Source organism: Drosophila obscura, unplaced genomic scaffold (genome assembly GCF_018151105.1).
Source record: "Drosophila obscura isolate BZ-5 IFL unplaced genomic scaffold, ASM1815110v1 contig_73, whole genome shotgun sequence".
Taxonomy (NCBI): Eukaryota; Metazoa; Arthropoda; class Insecta; order Diptera; family Drosophilidae; genus Drosophila; species Drosophila obscura.
In genome coordinates, this window is record NW_024542865.1 from 9,633,769 (window position 1) to 9,650,260 (window position 16,492).

The following is a 16,492-nucleotide window of genomic DNA, read 5'->3' on the forward strand; positions in this document are numbered from 1 at the left end:
GATACCGATACCGATAGCTTCGATAGGAAATTGCTCATTTTTGCGTTAAAAGTATACCGAGCAAAAACTTAAAACACTGCACCGTACTTTTTTACCTGAAATTTAATATAACAAATGTCCATGCTCATAGTTAAAACCGTTTTATGCGTTGGCCGTGTTTGTTTAAACCCATTTTTCATTTTCACATTAACAAAATAAATAAGCGGCTAATTCGCGCATAATTACAGGCGCTTAAAGTTGCTTGCATTGCACACACACACATAACATCCAGCTAGCCAAAGGAAATAGATCAAAATTCCGTAGTTACCAAATTCAAAACAAGTGCAATCTTTAAAAGTTCAACAAAAAAAGTGAAAGAGGACAAAAAAAAACTATGTGTAAGTAAAGTAGGACGCGTCGTCGGGGGGCAGACAAAGACCCCCCGCGCATGCCCCTCTGGCGTAGTGTGACGGACTACAAAGAACGAGAAGTACAAAGAGAACTGCAGCCAAAATAATGGTTAAGCAGGAAATTATTTCTGCTGCAGTTTCTGCATTCTTTGGTTGTTGTTGTTGGACCGCTTTGTGCGGGGGTGACAACCCATGTACAAGTGTACGAGTGTGTGTCTCTTGCCTCTGTGTATGTCTGAGCGAGACGCAGTTTTGCTGACGCCCCAGCAACAGCAGCCACAACAAAAACTGTCCAGACGAAAGTAAAATTTCACCCAAATTTGTGTTTGTTTTTTGGCTCACACTCACAGCCACACGCATGATACTGGACAAACAAGTTTTTTTTTATTTGTTAACCGTTTTTTGTTTTTTATTGGTTTGTTTAGATTTTTTGCGCCGGCTTTCCGCGAAAGTTTTTAAAACGGCATTTTGGCCTGTTGGCCAGCCTTCTCTTCGTCTCGTCTCCCTCTCTCTTGCTCATAACTCTACACCCGCTATACTCATATGTATGTATGTATGAATGTATATTTACGGGCAAATGTGTGCGAGTCCCGTTAAACTGGTTTAATTGCATCGCCCTCTCACTCTCACGCACACACAGTCTTCCTCCAGAGAGAGAAGCCCAATTCCGAAAGGGTCATAACTGTGCTAATATAAATTTTTCCAGGTTTAGTTACGCTCAGATTTCTTTACGATTTCTGCTAACTCGTCAAGTTTTGCGTTATCAGCATCTGGTAGCCAGGCCCTGGCGACCATCCACACCCACACATCCATGCAGGCATGAAATAAACAATTAACAAAAGCTGGTCCGCAATATCTAAAATAAATGGCAAAGCAGCAGAAATCCAAAGTGCATAAGACATTCACATACACACGTTCACAAAGACGCACATACACGTACGCAAAGCGAGCGGGTGAGAAAGACAGGGACAGACAGAGAGACATTTGCAGTTAATGCTAATGGCCCGGCTCGGTCCCGCCGCAGCTGTTGTCGCTTTTCAATTTCTGCTTTTTGTGCAAGTAATTTTTTAGCTTACCTCGGCCTTTATCAACAATCCGTGGACAACGCCCGCACTCACAGCTCTCAACCTTGCAATAACATTGACCAACTCTAGAGAGGAAATATGCCTATGAAGATAACGCTATTAATGGGGGGCCCATTCTCAGATTTCGATTGCGTCACAAGCCCCATACAACAGCCCTAAAAAAATGATGTATTTTCATATCCAAAATCTGTTAGTGTAGTGTCATGTTTCTATGATTTTGATATGTTGTTTAATTTGATTTTTGTAGCTAAATGTTCCACAATTTTTTTTTGTTTTGTAAAGTTCGCACCCAAAATTTTCTCGTTTTTGGTTCGATCTTCGTTAACCCAGTTTCTCGGTGGGCATTCAAGCGTGTGGGCAAATCCCTGCACTGTTTAGCCAGCTATAAAGAAACCCCCCTCAAGATCAAGATTCAGACGCAGATGTGGCATCAGGGAGAGTGCCACAGTCGCAGCCAGAGCCAGAGCCAGGACCCACAACATTCAGTACGAAAAACCCACTCAAAATCGGGCGAACGTTGCCATTCCAATTTAATTGCAGCTGACAAGAATAGCTCGGGAGGCGGTGGACCTGGTGGAAATGGCAACAATAACAGCGCCTCAAAGAACTCCATCCATGCATCGGAGAGCGAGAGCGGCAACAGCAGTGTCGTCACCAGCGAACTGCTCGGCAAGTGGCGGAAAAACTTCTACAGCCACCCGAAGAACTTGCTCGCCCAGAACGTTTGCTCCCGTGTCGATCCGTTCGATGTGTGCCTCTCCCGCAAGGTGCTAGAGGCCACTAACCATGTGTTCAACTTTAAGGTGGAAACGGAGGGCAAGCCGGTGACCAATCAGCGGAGCAGCGGCCGTTGTTGGCTGTTTGCGGCCCTCAACTGCATACGCCTGCCCTTCATGAAGAACTACAATCTGGATGAGTTTGAGTTCTCGCAGGCTTTCCTCTTCTACTGGGACAAGATCGAGCGCTGCAACTATTTTCTCAACAACGTTGTGAAGACGGCGCGGCGGGGCGAGAAGGTTGATGGCCGGTTGGTGTCGTTCCTGTTGCTGGACCCCACCTCCGATGGCGGTCAGTGGGATATGCTGGTCAATCTGATAACCAAACATGGTCTCATGCCAAAGAAATGCTTTCCCGAGAGCTTTAGCTGCGAGTCCAGCATACGAATGAATGCCATATTGAAAAGCAAGGTATGCAAAAGCCTCTTCTCTCCCACCTCAGTCACTTGCTAGCCCCTAATCCCTAATTCCCTTACACGCATTTAGCTCCGGGAGTATGCCCGCCATTTGCGTGTGCTGATGGAACAGCAGCCCACAGAGGAGGAGATCACAGCCAAGATCCAGGAGCAAATGTCGGAGATCTACAAGGTGGTGGGCATCTGCCTGGGCATACCCGCCGAGACCTTCATCTGGGAGTATTACGATAAGAGCAAGAACTACCAATCGGTTGGCCCCATCAGTTCGGTTGAGTTCTACGAGCGCTATGTGAAGCCGCACTTTAATGTGGAGGATAAGGTGTGCCTGGTGACCGATCCCCGGCCTTCTAGCAGATACGATCAGGCCTACACCGTCGATTGTCTGGGCAATGTGGTTGGCGGCCGTCCCGTTCTGTACAACAATCAATCTGTGGAGCTTCTGCTAGCCGTTGTCACCAAATCGCTGAAGGCCGGCGAGGCAGTATGGTTTGGCTGTGAGGTTAGCAAGCGTTTTGCCTCCAAGCAGGGCATCGAGGATATGTCAGTGTGAGTTGGAGCGCCGCAGACCCGTTTACCCTATGGCGTTATCTATTCTTAATTTGTTTGTTGTTTGTCTGCAGCCATGATTTCAAGCTGGTCTTTGACATCGATATACAAACGACCTTCTCGAAGGCAGACCGTCTCATCTATGGCGAATCAGCCATGACCCATGCCATGGTCTTTACCGCCGTCTCTGTGGACGTAAGTACATCTGTTTCGAAACATCTTAAAGGTTTTAAAATCCCTTGTGCTTTGCAGAAGAATGGCGTGGCTCAGAAGTTGCGCGTGGAGAACTCTTGGGGCGAGGATCGTGGCGAGAAGGGCTATCTGGTGATGTGCGCCGATTGGTTCAGGGAGTTTGGCTTCGAGGTGGTTGTCGACAAGAAGTATGTGCCGGAAGATGTGCTGCGCGTTTTCGATATGGATCCCATTGTCCTGCCCGCCTGGGATCCCATGGGCACGCTGGCGCAGTGAGCATCACCAACAGGCAACCGGCACCAGGCACCAGCAGTGAGCCCAGCTGTCATTATATAAATACTACCTATATATATACACAAAGCTTTACAACATCAATGGCAGCAGTAGCAACATCGAGATGGTGTGGCATGCAAGCAACTTAAGCATCAATTTTGGTTCGGATCCGCCTCCAAACAAAATGCTTTCAAAATCCTCTGTTTTCTGATATTAGGGCACCCACAAAAAGGAACACAATAATATTTGATTGAACCACACACACACACACACATTTATATATGATATATAATTATGCACTTATCCATTGCCCTATTTGGGCGTCGTTCAATTTTAAGTAAAAAAAAACGTCCTTTGTCCTGTGTCTGTCGTACATTAAATTTGTGTCGTCTTTCTTTTTGATTATTTGCAAACAACCGGGCCGGCTGAAAATTATAATAATACAAAAAAAAAACACAAAACTAAAAGAGAAAGTGAATGATGTAAATGCATTTTTTTACGTATATACAATTACACATTAAATAATAATAATAAAAAGAACTATTGAATATACAATTTAAATTTGGCCTAAAAGCTTGGAATAAAAACCAACCGCTACTGCTCCTGCTCCTGCCTCTTGTGCTCCCCTAATGGTAAATGGTAGTAACGCTTATTACGATTAGAGTACAGTGTAGAGTATTTTCTTATGTTTGGCTTAAGGATCTATTGACTTTCTGTTGCTGTTGTTGCTGGGGGCTGCTTAAGCCGCTGATTCCGCTGCTCGTACTCGTATCGTAGACGCAGCCAAATGCCCTGGCACATGCGCACCAGTCGCAGATCCTTCTCCTGATGGACACGTGCAAACTGATACTGATCCCGGATCAGATGCTTGGCTGCACGCAAATGGCCGCGTTGTATCAGCGAAATACTGTAGTAGAGCTTGCAGCGGGCCTGTAGAAAGGGATCACCCAGACGTAGGCCAATCTTAAGCTGCTGCAGCGAGATCTTGCCAGCCGTTTCCGCCTGTGTATATAGGAGGATTTCAGTGTGTGTACTCAGACCCAGAGATTCGTTTATGCTTAACTTACGCATCGTCCGAATTGCTCGCCCAGCGCTGAGAAGCCACCGCCGAGTGTGGATAGCCAGGACATTAGATTCTCCACCTCTATGTGCTCCCAGATGGTGTGGGCCAGTATATCGGCAAACTTGTAATCGATGGTGTCCCGTTCCGGGGGCTCAAATTCCAGCCAAATCAATTGCACGCCATGATGGTTCCGCAGCCGCAGTGCCAGCACGCGCTGCTGCAGAAACTCCCGCAAATAATAGTTGCCCTTTATGGCATTCACCTGCAGCCGCAGGCGACGCACTGTCTTTTTTTCCAGATGCGCGGGGGCCGCTGACGCCGCCGCATCTTCATTTGTTGTGGTGGCTGCATCCAGGGCCAGTGGAGGGCGTTTGTAGTAGTGACGCCGTTTCCAGTAGTCGCAGACGCATAGCGTTAGTGTTCCCGACATTATGTTTTTCGTTATCAAGGTCTGGTGGAGGTCCTGTCCAAAAATCCTTTTGGACGTTCCGCAACAGGCTGTTCCGCAGTGTGACCGCGGATTTATCGACAAAATATACCGTCTGACCCTAAAAAATATACCAAAATATACATTATCATTTGCATAAAATACCATAAATATACCGAAGATAGAAAAAAATAGGACTTAACCCCTCTTTTATCAAACAGAGAATAACAGTGAATTAAGCCGCGAAATATAAACAATACTCTTTTTATATTCTTCTTGTAGATACAGTTGCGGTAAAATAATAGTAGTGCTACAAATGGATTTACATATTGCTATTTTTTCCGCTATTCCTTCAATAATCGAATTTGTTTCTTTACTCGTACAACTATTAGGCATTGCTGTCCATGATTATAAAGTTGTATTAGCGTGTCTCTTTTCTTTCCGTTATATTTCGTGATTTTTCGATAAATATCACCATTTCGATGCGGTCAAAATAATGGTATGGATACTGAAAATTTTGAAATCTTTTGCATTTTTTGCAAAACTTTTGTTCTTAAACAAAACTGGAATGGTTTATTTAACAGTTTCAAGCTTTTTTAGTTTATTTTTTGGTCATTTGGTACCGGTGTCATGGGGAGTGGGGAGAACACTTTAGAGCAGAGAAGGTTTCGTGCTTAAAGAGATCGTTTCAGTAGGATAGTAATATTTCGAGATGCCAAAAACTATTGGTTGTTTAGCTATTATGATCAGAAATGATAATATATAAGAACAATTAAGCAAAACACGCGATCAACGAAGTTTTTCGTCAAAATATCAGTAGATCAACCATTACGACAGGTGTAGTGAAACCATTTTGCTCCTGCTGCAGCCTTAAAAAAAATGTTTAATTTTAAAACTAGTACTGAAATCATTAGGAGAAGCGTTTAAGATTATAATTCAATGAAACGAAGCCTAAGGAACAAATTAAATTGGCCATAGTAAATTTGGAGGAATACTTTAATTCGAACGAGTTTATAATTGTATTTTTTTTTTTTGGGAGCCTGGTATCTCGTTGGTATTTAACACGACCACGGGTTTCTGAATTTTCCACAAAAACCGTAAAACTGTGGCACCATAAAGAATGTTTTGGGCGAGATTTTCCAGCTACGGAATGTGACCATTATATGTATGTGTTAAAAACATACTGGATCGTATTCATACATTAAAATATTGATCGAAATGATTCTACCTTATGCATCTGAGGTTATGCAACTTATTTGGACGTCCCAGGAGGACAAAGATCCGAAGGGCAGCCGCAAGGTTTCAAAAGAGTGGTGCGCTTCCAATAGATTAAATCTCAATCTCGATCTCAATCTAATCGATAATTTATGATGTTATGTGAGAGGAAAAGTCTTATAAACTCATTTCTGTTGAAAGGTAGCAAAATTGAATTAGCTCCATGCCAAAGCGTCGTGCAGACGGTAGAGGCCTAACATAGGCTACTCAAATAAATCTTAAAACTAGCTTCGAATAAACTGTTGTTACTTCAACATTTTAATATTTTTCTGAAAATGTTGATGGTTTATTCTAAGTTGTTTTCCATTTTTACAATCTGCAATCAAGATAGTCTCTAAAAAAACTAGTATTATTATGGAGCAGTGCTCGTAATTCCTATTTTTGAGGATATATGAAAAGTCATATTGGCACTACTATTATTTTGACCGCAGCTGTACGACCTTCTTCTTTACCTACAAAAAAATATTACCACGATATTTTACACCTGAAATCATAATATTCATGCGTAAGTCGACATACCCACTGGTCGACAATGGGTTGGTTAGTCGGTATCTGTCCATGATCGGAAATCATATTCCTCAATTTTGATATTCGATTTAATATTACTATTCAGCAAAGGCTTTCAGCACTGTACATTTAATTTTATCCGATTGATGAATTAATTTTCTACTATCTAGCTTATTTTAAGGACTCCCAATTATTTGATTACCTATAAAATACGGTTTACACAAAATAGAGGAAAGAGGTACCATGGAGATGGCCACCAGCCAGATAACTTTATGGACAAAAAGCTATCAGTTTTTCAAATTTTGAAAACCTGGCAGCCCAAAACTGTACAATTACCAGTGTCAGTATAGCATTGAGTTTAATATCAAACTAGTTCGAAGTTTAAAAAATCATCAAACGTACATGCGAGAGTTTTCGCAAAAGCATTTAAATTACAAACTCATAGAAATGTTTCAGAATACGCTTTTGTGGATGGGCCTATTATGCCTTTATTATATTGTGCACAAGTTTTGGCACATCAATGCGTACAAGCGTTTCCTTTTCTATGCGGTGGACATGATATTTACTCTATGCTTAATGCCCAACAAGCTGGACTGGACTATGCCGTACTGCCTGTTTTTGCTAATGATGTCGCATTGGATGCACTGGGTTGCTCGACAGCACGTGAAGACCTTACATGCTAAGTATGCGACCTTCAAAGCTCTCAATGTGCTGATCGCCTTGGATGTGTGGCTGATGTGGTCCTATAAAAACATGCTGGACGATGGCAGCCTCAAAGATCGCTTGACAGTGGAGCAAGCCCTACTAATCCTCAATACCGTGACTAGTATGCGAATTTGGCAGGTTACAAATGCCCTGCAAGGGGAATGCAAAAACTGCAATCGGACAATTCCCCGAACCCAGATTTTATTTGAGGCATTCGAACTCGTCTGCACCATCCACATTTTTTTGAGTTACTGGCCGACTGTGGGCCTGGCCAACCTGCTGTATTGTGTCAAGAGTTTCTCTGATGCCATCGTCCGGGTTAGACTTCGCGTGGACGCTCGCAACGCCATGGAAATGGCTTCCAAAAAGTTGGAAGGCCACGAGATAGTCGGCCTTGAGTGTATCATCTGCCGGGAGACCATGAAGTCCACGAATAAGTGTGGCTGGGTCCGACTGCGCTGTGGACACTCCTATCACACGTGCTGTGTCACGGTCTGGTTTAATTATCAGATCTTCTGTCCATTCTGCGGTTGCAATGTACTCTCGGAGCCGGAACCGGAACCGGAACCACCTGAAACTCAAGGGCAGCTGCATCATAATTCAAATTATAATTAAATTTAATAGTCCCCAATTCCCTCTCGGTACGGCTGTTCTAAACTAGCCAATATTAGCCTCTACAATGACCACACTATACCCTACCCATAGCCGCAAGTTCTTCGATTTATTAGGCACCTTTCATATTCAACTCTACAATGCGGATTCCAAAGGTTTCACAACAAAATCTATCCCAAGGGTGAGCAAGAGAAACTTTCTGCTAATTATCAAAATTATTTAATGCGCCTTGTGGACTTTACCCGTACCTTTTTTGAAGCATTCAACAATATTATCCTATTTTTTAAAACTATATTAAACCCTTCTCAATCCTCCAGTTAATCCAGCCTTGGAATGGCTTTCAAATTTTCAAGTGTACGCGCCACATATCAAGCTCTCGCAGTTGATATTTGAACTACTATTATCGACTGTTACATACCACAATGTGGAACCCATTTCGTGGCGGCATAACATTTTCACTGATTAATACCATGAAATATATTTAAAGCAAGTAGTCGTTTCCATAGCAGAATTGTGCCGCTCTCCTTTTCTAATTAAATTTTTTTGTATACTTTCAATTGATAGCTCTACTGATTCCCATTGGTACACGGACTACCACTGCTCAACCAAAGTACTCGATTTGGTTGGGTGCACTTCTACCGGACTTCTAATGATCTTTGCCTGGTCCTCGCTTTACCATCCTGGTATTCATCGAACTCTGCTCTGCTCTGCATAGTGGCGGGATTGTTCTTGGATTTTATTCCCTCTATTAAAGTCCGCGGGTCATTGAATAAATCGCACAAAATTAGCTATCGGTGTCCAAATTGAGTTTTATTTGCTGTGTATTGTGTGGCCATTGTATGCCATTCCTGTTGCCCCATAATATGTAAGTACCATCTGGAAATGACTCAATTTCCCTTTGGAGCAACGGCATCTTCCGTGGGCCGGACCGGGCCAGGCATCAACATGGCCATTATCATTATCAAACAAATGTTGCTGCCGCTCCCAGGGCACCCATCCCATGCCCGCTCTCTCAATTTCTCTTTGCCAACAAATCTGTTAACAGTTGGCAATAATTGTGCAGCAGTGGCAACATTGTCCCCATCTGCCCCGCCGCCGTTCCCATCCCCGGCCCTGTCCCCACCATCGGCAAGCATCATAATTTCTGTGGCTGCTTTGTCATTCCATCCCTTCCCTGCCAGCAGCCACAGCCTCAGCCTCAGCTTCAGTCTCCTCAGCATAATGTTTTGCTGCTATTTTTGGCATTTGCCTTTTATTGTGGCTGCCAGTGTTGTCATCGATAGCATTAATTTCGGTAAGTGCGCCCAGCTACGCTACGCGATAGAGAGGGAGGGAGCCAGCCTCCTGCTACTGCTACTGCTACTGCCACTGCCACTGCTGCACATTTCAACACGATTTTTATGGCACGACATATCCGATCCGAGGCAGAACATTTTTCTGAATTATGCGCTCAATTTCCGTTGAATCGACAGGCAAAGAGATCCCGATTCCCCCCCTCCCCCCGTATACCCAATTCCTGTCTGGACTTCTCCGCTGCTATTGTGTAATATTAATTGCCGTTTGCACTGTCTAAAGAATGTCCCTTATTTAAATGCAATTTTTATTTCATAATTTTCACGGCCCATAAAATGGTAGCAACAATGTTGGCTGTGGTCCTGTCCGGCCCACGGTTAGTCCCATACCGAGGCGAGGCGAGCGAGCACGTGCGCCATCTGTGCAGCGTTGAAGTGGAGAGTGACACAGGCAGAGCCAGAGACTGAGGATAGAGGAGAGATTTGTTTGTGGGCGTGTCAGCAATATGTCAAATATGCCCCTCGACACAGTCAAGTCGCGCATGCGCGTCTCCACACAAAGGGTTTCCCGTTCCGTTGCCGTTGCCGTTGCCGTTCGTCATTCTTTTTTTTCCTCAATTTTTTGGGGTTGGTCAGGCCGCCGTTTGCCACTTGAGTCGCGTGTTGGCGTCTGTGAGGAAAGATCCATATCCAGGCATAAATAACAGTAAAAAACACACAAGACCAGCTCAGGAAATAGCCAAGGTAGTCGACTAGCTGATGCCCTGAAGGACATGCCTTATGTTCTGGGGACATCATTTGCAGCAGCAAACGCATAGTTTGGGACAAGTGAATAATTATTATAAAAGCATTTCGAAGGGTGATCCAGGCGAGCGTTGAAGGGATATATTTTAGGAAATTGGATTGGTAATCTTTTTGGTTTTGTATATAATTCGGATCATAGAAAATATCAAATTTATCAAGTTTAGGGGTGCCACAGACAGAATTCCAACTGAGTTGGAACCGATAGAAATAGATCTGACATTTATGGAATGGAAAATGGAAAAATTCCCACAATCGGATGTGCCACAGATTGCCAGCTCTTTACCTGTGGAACACCCGATATAACCGATCGATCTGCAAGAATTAAGGCCTTTTTTTCGTTTATTAATTTAAAATTAATTAACTATTTATTTGTCACCATCTTTTCGAGAAACATATTGAGGGCAAATTTCCTGGGAAATAATTTCACTGCCCTCAAGCAATATGTTGATCGCCTTCTTTACAGTTAAATGAACTGAGAATATATCCCAAAATTTGGTATTATTGAATTGTTCTATAAAGTTCATTTAGAAATATAAAATATCCAATGATCAGCCATTACCCAAAAAATATCGCTGAAGTTTAATTTAGAAGCTTATGAACATGTAATATCCATTAATGAATCACAGCGGATGCTTTCTCCCTCTAGGGCTTTCTGATCCTTTTAACTGCTAATACCCTTGCATGCTGCCTATGCTGCTTGTCTCTCAATCGTTGAATAGATACACAATACAACAATTTTCACATATTATTTTTAATGATAGTGCAAAGTTTTTTCCACTGCCACTTTCCCTTTTCCAGCCTGTACTATGTACGAGTATCCACCTTTAGATAGAGCATTGCGTGCCCTGCTGCATACCCTAAACAGTGGGTTACGCTGCTGTCTCTAACGCATAAACAAAGACTCAAGTGTCGGGTTGAAACAACAAACCGAAAATAAGATGAACGAACCAACAAACGAACAAACGAACAAACGAAATGCGAAAAGCGGAAAAACGAAGACAACAACACAACAGCATAAACACGGTTTCACTTTCAAAGCGATTAGCCACGGATGCGCCCCCGCCCCCGCCCCCACCCCTAGCCACTGGAATCTCTGCAACAAACACTTAGAAGATGATAAGAATAACAGTTTCTTTTTCCACTTGAAAGAGAGAGAAAGAGAGAGGGAGAGGGAGAGAGAGAGGAAGAGAGAGAGGGAGACACGGACCTTCAAGCCATTTGACACCATGCAAGATGCGAGATCGAAACACCAGAGATCGACAGGGCGACAGGGCGACAGGGCGACAGGGCGCACACCTACAACAACAAATACTGGGATGGCATGGGATGGGATTGGATGTGAAGTGGACCTACCACATCGTAAGGGATGACAATAAATATTCAAAAATATTCATTTTACAGTGGCATCCAAATCATCTTTCCAAATGATTTTTCATTCCACTCTCAAGTGGCTCCTCTGACACACCAATTGATTGTCACCATATAATGATAGGGCGGTGGTGGACCCACACACACACACAAACACATGTGCCTGCCTCTTTGCCGCCTTATTGCTGTATATAAGTTGGAGCCAAATAGTGGCCGGACTTGGGCATGATGATACAAACACGGCAAGTGCCCCAAAGATATGTACATACTATGTATGTACAATGTACATACCCCATATCATATGTACATACATATGTACGTCATACCAGAGTGCCGATTATGACTTATCAGCACCGAAAGTGTTTATGGCGATAAAATTAAACGATGATTCCTATTCCATGTCGATGTTGAACCTCCGCCCCACAATTTCGTAGAATTCCATGGGTTCGTTCGAGGTGTGTGCTTCCCGGAGTCTCTTACAATGAATGTAATGTGTTGGAGCTTGGACCGGACACAACCTGTCCAACGATTCCAACCCTCTGGTATTAGTCAGTCAAAGCACCTGACACATTCATTTCCCTCAATTCAGTTTGGGCAATATTCAACCCTGAATCACTTCACAGCCTAGTGAAGTTATTCGTTTTGGGGTTAGTCAGTTGGGTTAGTAATATCCGTTTCCCCCTCCCCTTATGTATGTATGTATGTACAGCTGAAGCTACGCTCGTTTTGGGAATGGAATGCCTTGGAGAGATTTATTTTTTAATCAGCAAAACATTTAAAAAAATTGCCAATACCATTCCTAGAATAAATCCCTATATTCTGGACTGTTTTACCTTTATAGCTATTACGGGCAGGGATGGATTGGCCAATAGGCAATTGCTTCATTACGGGAGCATTTGATAAATATTATTTTTATTCAATCAGATCTACAAAAAAAAACGGAAAAAGGGTTCTGTTATCGGAAAATAGATCCATCTATCCATAAATATGTATATATATATTAAGTATGTAAATAAAATAATTATATTAGTAATAATAGAGAGCAGAAAAGAGAGCGAATAGAAAATATGTAGATTCTAAGAGGCATCAAAATTATCTTAAAAAGCCCCCGAAAACGTGAGCAACAGCGATTGAAGGAGCTGGCAAACACCTTAGAGATATATTCTTTGAAGTGTTTTGGGAATGAATTTTTTGCAATTAATTGCATGGCAAGTGAATGTATTTTAAATGCTAATAAAATTTAGCAAAATTATTTCCGCATATTCAAAGATAAAATTTATTAAGAAAAAAAACCTTAAAGAACTTTAACTTAAACTGTTTCACGTAACAGAAAGTGTATGAAAGTCCTCCTAAAGGGTCAGGGCTCCTTTGCTGAACGGGTTTTAATTATTTATTTATTTATTTATATACAAGTAGGGCTGGTGAAATTAGCTTCATATTAAATTAAACTTGATTGAACAACTCAGTAACTGTCTGCCGTTATCGCATGCTTGAACTTTAAGCACGTATTGCAATAAGAATTCTACTTTAGGAGTACGAGTGCGTGTCCATATGTAAACGAATATTATTAACAAATTTCGCTCCGACTTCTCTTCTGCCTGCAATTCCCAAAAAAATATACATTGCCTCCTCGACTAAATGCTCCTCGTTACCTCTGGCTATTCCATACTCTTCCACTGCCCTCCCCGAGCCCCATCCCCGAGCCCCATCCCCAGCCCCAGCCCCAGCCCCTGCCAACTTGCACCATGCAAACAACATCCCCTTGCCGCAGCACACCCTTCAATCAGTCGGCGACACATCTGTTTGTTCTTGATCGTTGTTTTTGTAGAAATTTTATGCAAGTGTTGAGAAATTTATGTTCTACTTGGTCGCTGCTCTAAGGCGAATTGCATGCCAATTTGTTATTATTTAGGAGGGGACCACAGCCAGAGGGAGGCGTAGGCGGGATGGGGGAAGATATGTACCAGAAGATATAGCGTTATTAAATTTTAGACATCCACAAAGATCTTTGATGCTGCCAGCGACCAGAGAGCAGAAAGAATTTCCTCTGAGCAACATTTTTAGACCATATTCTTCTGTTTTGTCGGTTCAGTTTCCTCCCGGTTAGGTGTGTGTGTGTGTGTGTGTGTGCATGTGTATGGATCTTTGGTCAAAGTTCAATATGCCAAATAATCAATCTCCCTGCACCGATCTCTCTGTCTCTCTCTGGCGTGTCGAAATTCTCCTGTGAATAATGATTGTCGGACTTTTGATGGCTTGTCACACAGTTTTTGAGAAATTCATTTCACTTCTGATTTCTGATTTTCGGAGCGTGTGAAATTGAGATTGAAGTGACGTCTCCTCGCGTCTTGTTTTGTGTCGGTAAAGGTGGTGGTTGGGGAGGAGGTGCAGGTTAAACGTCACCCAAGGCGACGTTACTAATGATAACGAGACCATGTGTCGCATGCCTCACTGATCGTACCATCCGATTGCTCCTCCGATGTACATCCACGTACATATATACATCTACATATGTATGTATGTACATACCTATACTTGCTATATGTAAGCACATATGTTGTATATGTAATTTCTTGCTTAGGATCAACAGGCGTATATCTAAAGAAATTAATTTTTAATACAAATAATCTCAAATGATAGTTTTTAATTTGGCTTAGCCATTTTTTAGCGTTTCAGGTTGTTTTTTACCCCATAAGGCTAGAAATATTTCATGTTCCATGTGAAATCTGGCTTTAATATCACTATTTTAAATTAGCTAACGAATAATGAAGCAGAACAAAATTAGCCGTGTTTATTGGATAATATAAAGGGAGCAAAGAATAAATCTGAGAAACCAGAAAAAAAGCCAACAATTTATAATACTGTATACGAGCTTCCACACTATTCAAATCATTCGAGAAAAACTTTGCAATGATAGAAAGGGAAATGAAATAACATTACATGTACATAAATACTTCGAAGTGTCATTCATCGGTAGGAAGTAATGAAAATGCCAAGCAATTTTTCATCAAATATGTATGTAGTTTCTACAGTTTCTATCTACATATGTAAATACTAGCAGCTCTCGACGGCTTCGCTCGCTGATATTTTTGAAAGAAGATGTGAAAAGTAAAAGGATATAAATACCTGCACCACCACCTTTTTTCGTACTATTTTTGTTATTTGTAATGGTATTAGAATACACACTTGATTTTCAAAAGAAGGCTCAAACTCGTTCGTTCTCCTCTCACTTTTAGTCTAACACCTATCTTTACTGCATGCTCGCGATCGGTTCGGTAACACGCGTCGCGCGTCATGCGGCAGCGCCCCTCGGTCGGTTGGGCGGGGGGAGGGGCTGCGTTTCTGCCTGGATTCCGCGCGTAACAGTCTTCGGCTTGGAATCGCATGGGCCACTTGATCATATCAACGTCCAGACAATAAATATTAAAATGAACATCTAAAAAATTGGAGCTTGTTCAAAATCGAAGTCTTTTTACTGGATTTTGCTCCTCGCCAAATTTTTAAACAGCTCCATCATTGTTAAAACCTCGATGGAACTGGAATAACTTTCTCAAGTGCTTCCGGAACTTTCAGATTTATTGCCTTTTCTATCATGGGTCGTTGGATTAAATCTCTGTCAATTACGCACAGAATATTCTTCTACATATATTCGGATGTCTTGGGCTCTTTCTTGGCCCCTTTCTTGGGTCTGACAAAATGAATAAGAAATGGCTCTAAGTAATAAAAAACCGTCTCCAATCATTTCCACCACTTTAGGTTGGATCAGTGAGCCATAAATGTTTAGCAAATTAACATTGGATTTATGTTGTTTATTTGCAGTTTTTATATGCATTTAAATTTATATGCATGATAAATTCCTAATATCCCTGCAGTTAAAAATAAGATGCGGAGCAGACTCTGCACCGTCTGCGCAGCAGAACAATTAGATACACTGTAGGAAAATCGGACAAAAATAACAGATATTTGATTTCCCCGCAATCAAACTTCCGAATCCTTTCTGTTTTATCAACGGACTGAAAATAAACGCACTCACAAAAACAAATTTCACTTAATAGAATGCGCATAAGCGGTGTGCTCAATCTCAAGTTTGTTAATAAATGTAAAAGGTATTGTTTTGGCAATGAAAATTGCGTGTGTTATTAATTTAGTTGAATTTCTCACAGAACGCCCAGGAAATATCGTTTCTGATCGTCGCAAGCACTCAAAGGGAATGACAGAGTCAAGAGGCGTGTGAAATGATTTTGGCGCGTGCCACACAGAATAGGAGGGATTCCAGAATTGGGATTCCAACTAAAAGAAAAACAAAAAATAACTGAAAAAGAGAAAACGGTAAGCAAATTAAGGGATTGAGCATAAGACCCCCGGATCGGATGTCTCGACTTATACCACCAAAGCACACTTTGATTTGATTTTGGCGCGAATAGTGCAGCCTTAATGCCTTTATGCAGCTGGAAACCAATTTTTAAAAAATCAGGTCGTTTGAGCAAACGCTATAAGCTGTGGGTCGTTGATTCCACAAACATGCCTGCACAAATATCTTTATAGATATGTATAAATAGGTGTGCATCCCCAATCCCCAATGTGGGGGGACTTCACTTGCTGTCCGATTCGGTTTCAGTGGAATATAAATCGACCCCGAACGCTGGCGATTTGTAGTACGAGTATAATTTTTGTTTGCCCCAAAGATCCGCCTCGTCAATCAGCGGGCCAGCCAAGAAGGAAACTTATCAGGATGGGTAAACGCATTTCGAAGGGTCGACGG

At 42.2% G+C, this 16,492-nt stretch overlaps 3 protein-coding genes across 8 annotated transcripts; 2 read left to right on the top strand and 1 right to left on the bottom strand.

Annotated features, from left to right (window-relative positions):
• The first annotated feature begins 33 nt into the window (after positions 1-33).
• LOC111068641 (bleomycin hydrolase) lies at positions 34-4,057 on the top strand. Of its 6 annotated transcripts, none has more exons than XM_022358272.2 (5): positions 34-377; positions 1,757-2,661; positions 2,737-3,212; positions 3,287-3,407; positions 3,465-4,057. In XM_022358272.2, the coding sequence occupies exons 1-5, from the start codon at positions 374-376 to the stop codon at positions 3,678-3,680; spliced, it is 1,722 nt and encodes a 573-aa protein (XP_022213964.1). In that variant the 5' UTR covers positions 34-373; the 3' UTR covers positions 3,681-4,057. The 6 variants fall into 6 exon arrangements, with proteins under 6 accessions (XP_022213964.1, XP_022213966.1, XP_022213967.1 ...); XM_022358274.2 differs by having other exon boundaries at positions 1,805-2,661; XM_022358275.2 differs by having other exon boundaries at positions 36-377; positions 2,015-2,661.
• An 82-nt stretch (positions 4,058-4,139) lies between these two features.
• Positions 4,140-5,267, bottom strand: LOC111068642 (uncharacterized protein F58A4.6). The gene is made up of 2 exons (XM_022358278.2): positions 4,745-5,267; positions 4,140-4,679 (listed from the first exon to the last, which is right to left on the bottom strand). The coding sequence occupies exons 1-2, from the start codon at positions 5,168-5,170 to the stop codon at positions 4,380-4,382; spliced, it is 726 nt and encodes a 241-aa protein (XP_022213970.2). The 5' UTR covers positions 5,171-5,267; the 3' UTR covers positions 4,140-4,379.
• Positions 5,268-7,302: 2,035 nt separating this feature from the next.
• LOC111068695 (E3 ubiquitin-protein ligase synoviolin B-like) lies at positions 7,303-8,751 on the top strand. The gene is made up of 3 exons (XM_022358370.2): positions 7,303-8,295; positions 8,360-8,447; positions 8,584-8,751. Exon 1 carries the CDS (start codon positions 7,352-7,354, stop codon positions 8,267-8,269), a length of 918 nt encoding a protein of 305 aa, XP_022214062.2. The 5' UTR covers positions 7,303-7,351; the 3' UTR covers positions 8,270-8,295; positions 8,360-8,447; positions 8,584-8,751.
• The last annotated feature ends 7,741 nt before the right edge of the window (positions 8,752-16,492 follow it).

Excerpts from the sequence above, each read along its gene's own strand:
- LOC111068641 (XM_022358272.2), top strand. Across the intron at positions 2,662-2,736 it reads ATGCCATATTGAAAAGCAAG|CTCCGGGAGTATGCCCGCCA; the intron begins GTATGCAAAAGC and ends ACACGCATTTAG. Across the intron at positions 3,408-3,464 it reads TTACCGCCGTCTCTGTGGAC|AAGAATGGCGTGGCTCAGAA; the intron begins GTAAGTACATCT and ends TGTGCTTTGCAG.
- LOC111068642 (XM_022358278.2), bottom strand. The coding sequence starts at position 5,170 with ATGTCGGGAACACTAACGCTATGCGTCTGCGACTACTGGAAACGGCGT. Across the intron at positions 4,680-4,744 it reads GCGAGCAATTCGGACGATGC|GCGGAAACGGCTGGCAAGAT; the intron begins GTAAGTTAAGCA and ends CTATATACACAG.
- LOC111068695 (XM_022358370.2), top strand. The coding sequence starts at position 7,352 with ATGCGAGAGTTTTCGCAAAAGCATTTAAATTACAAACTCATAGAAATG.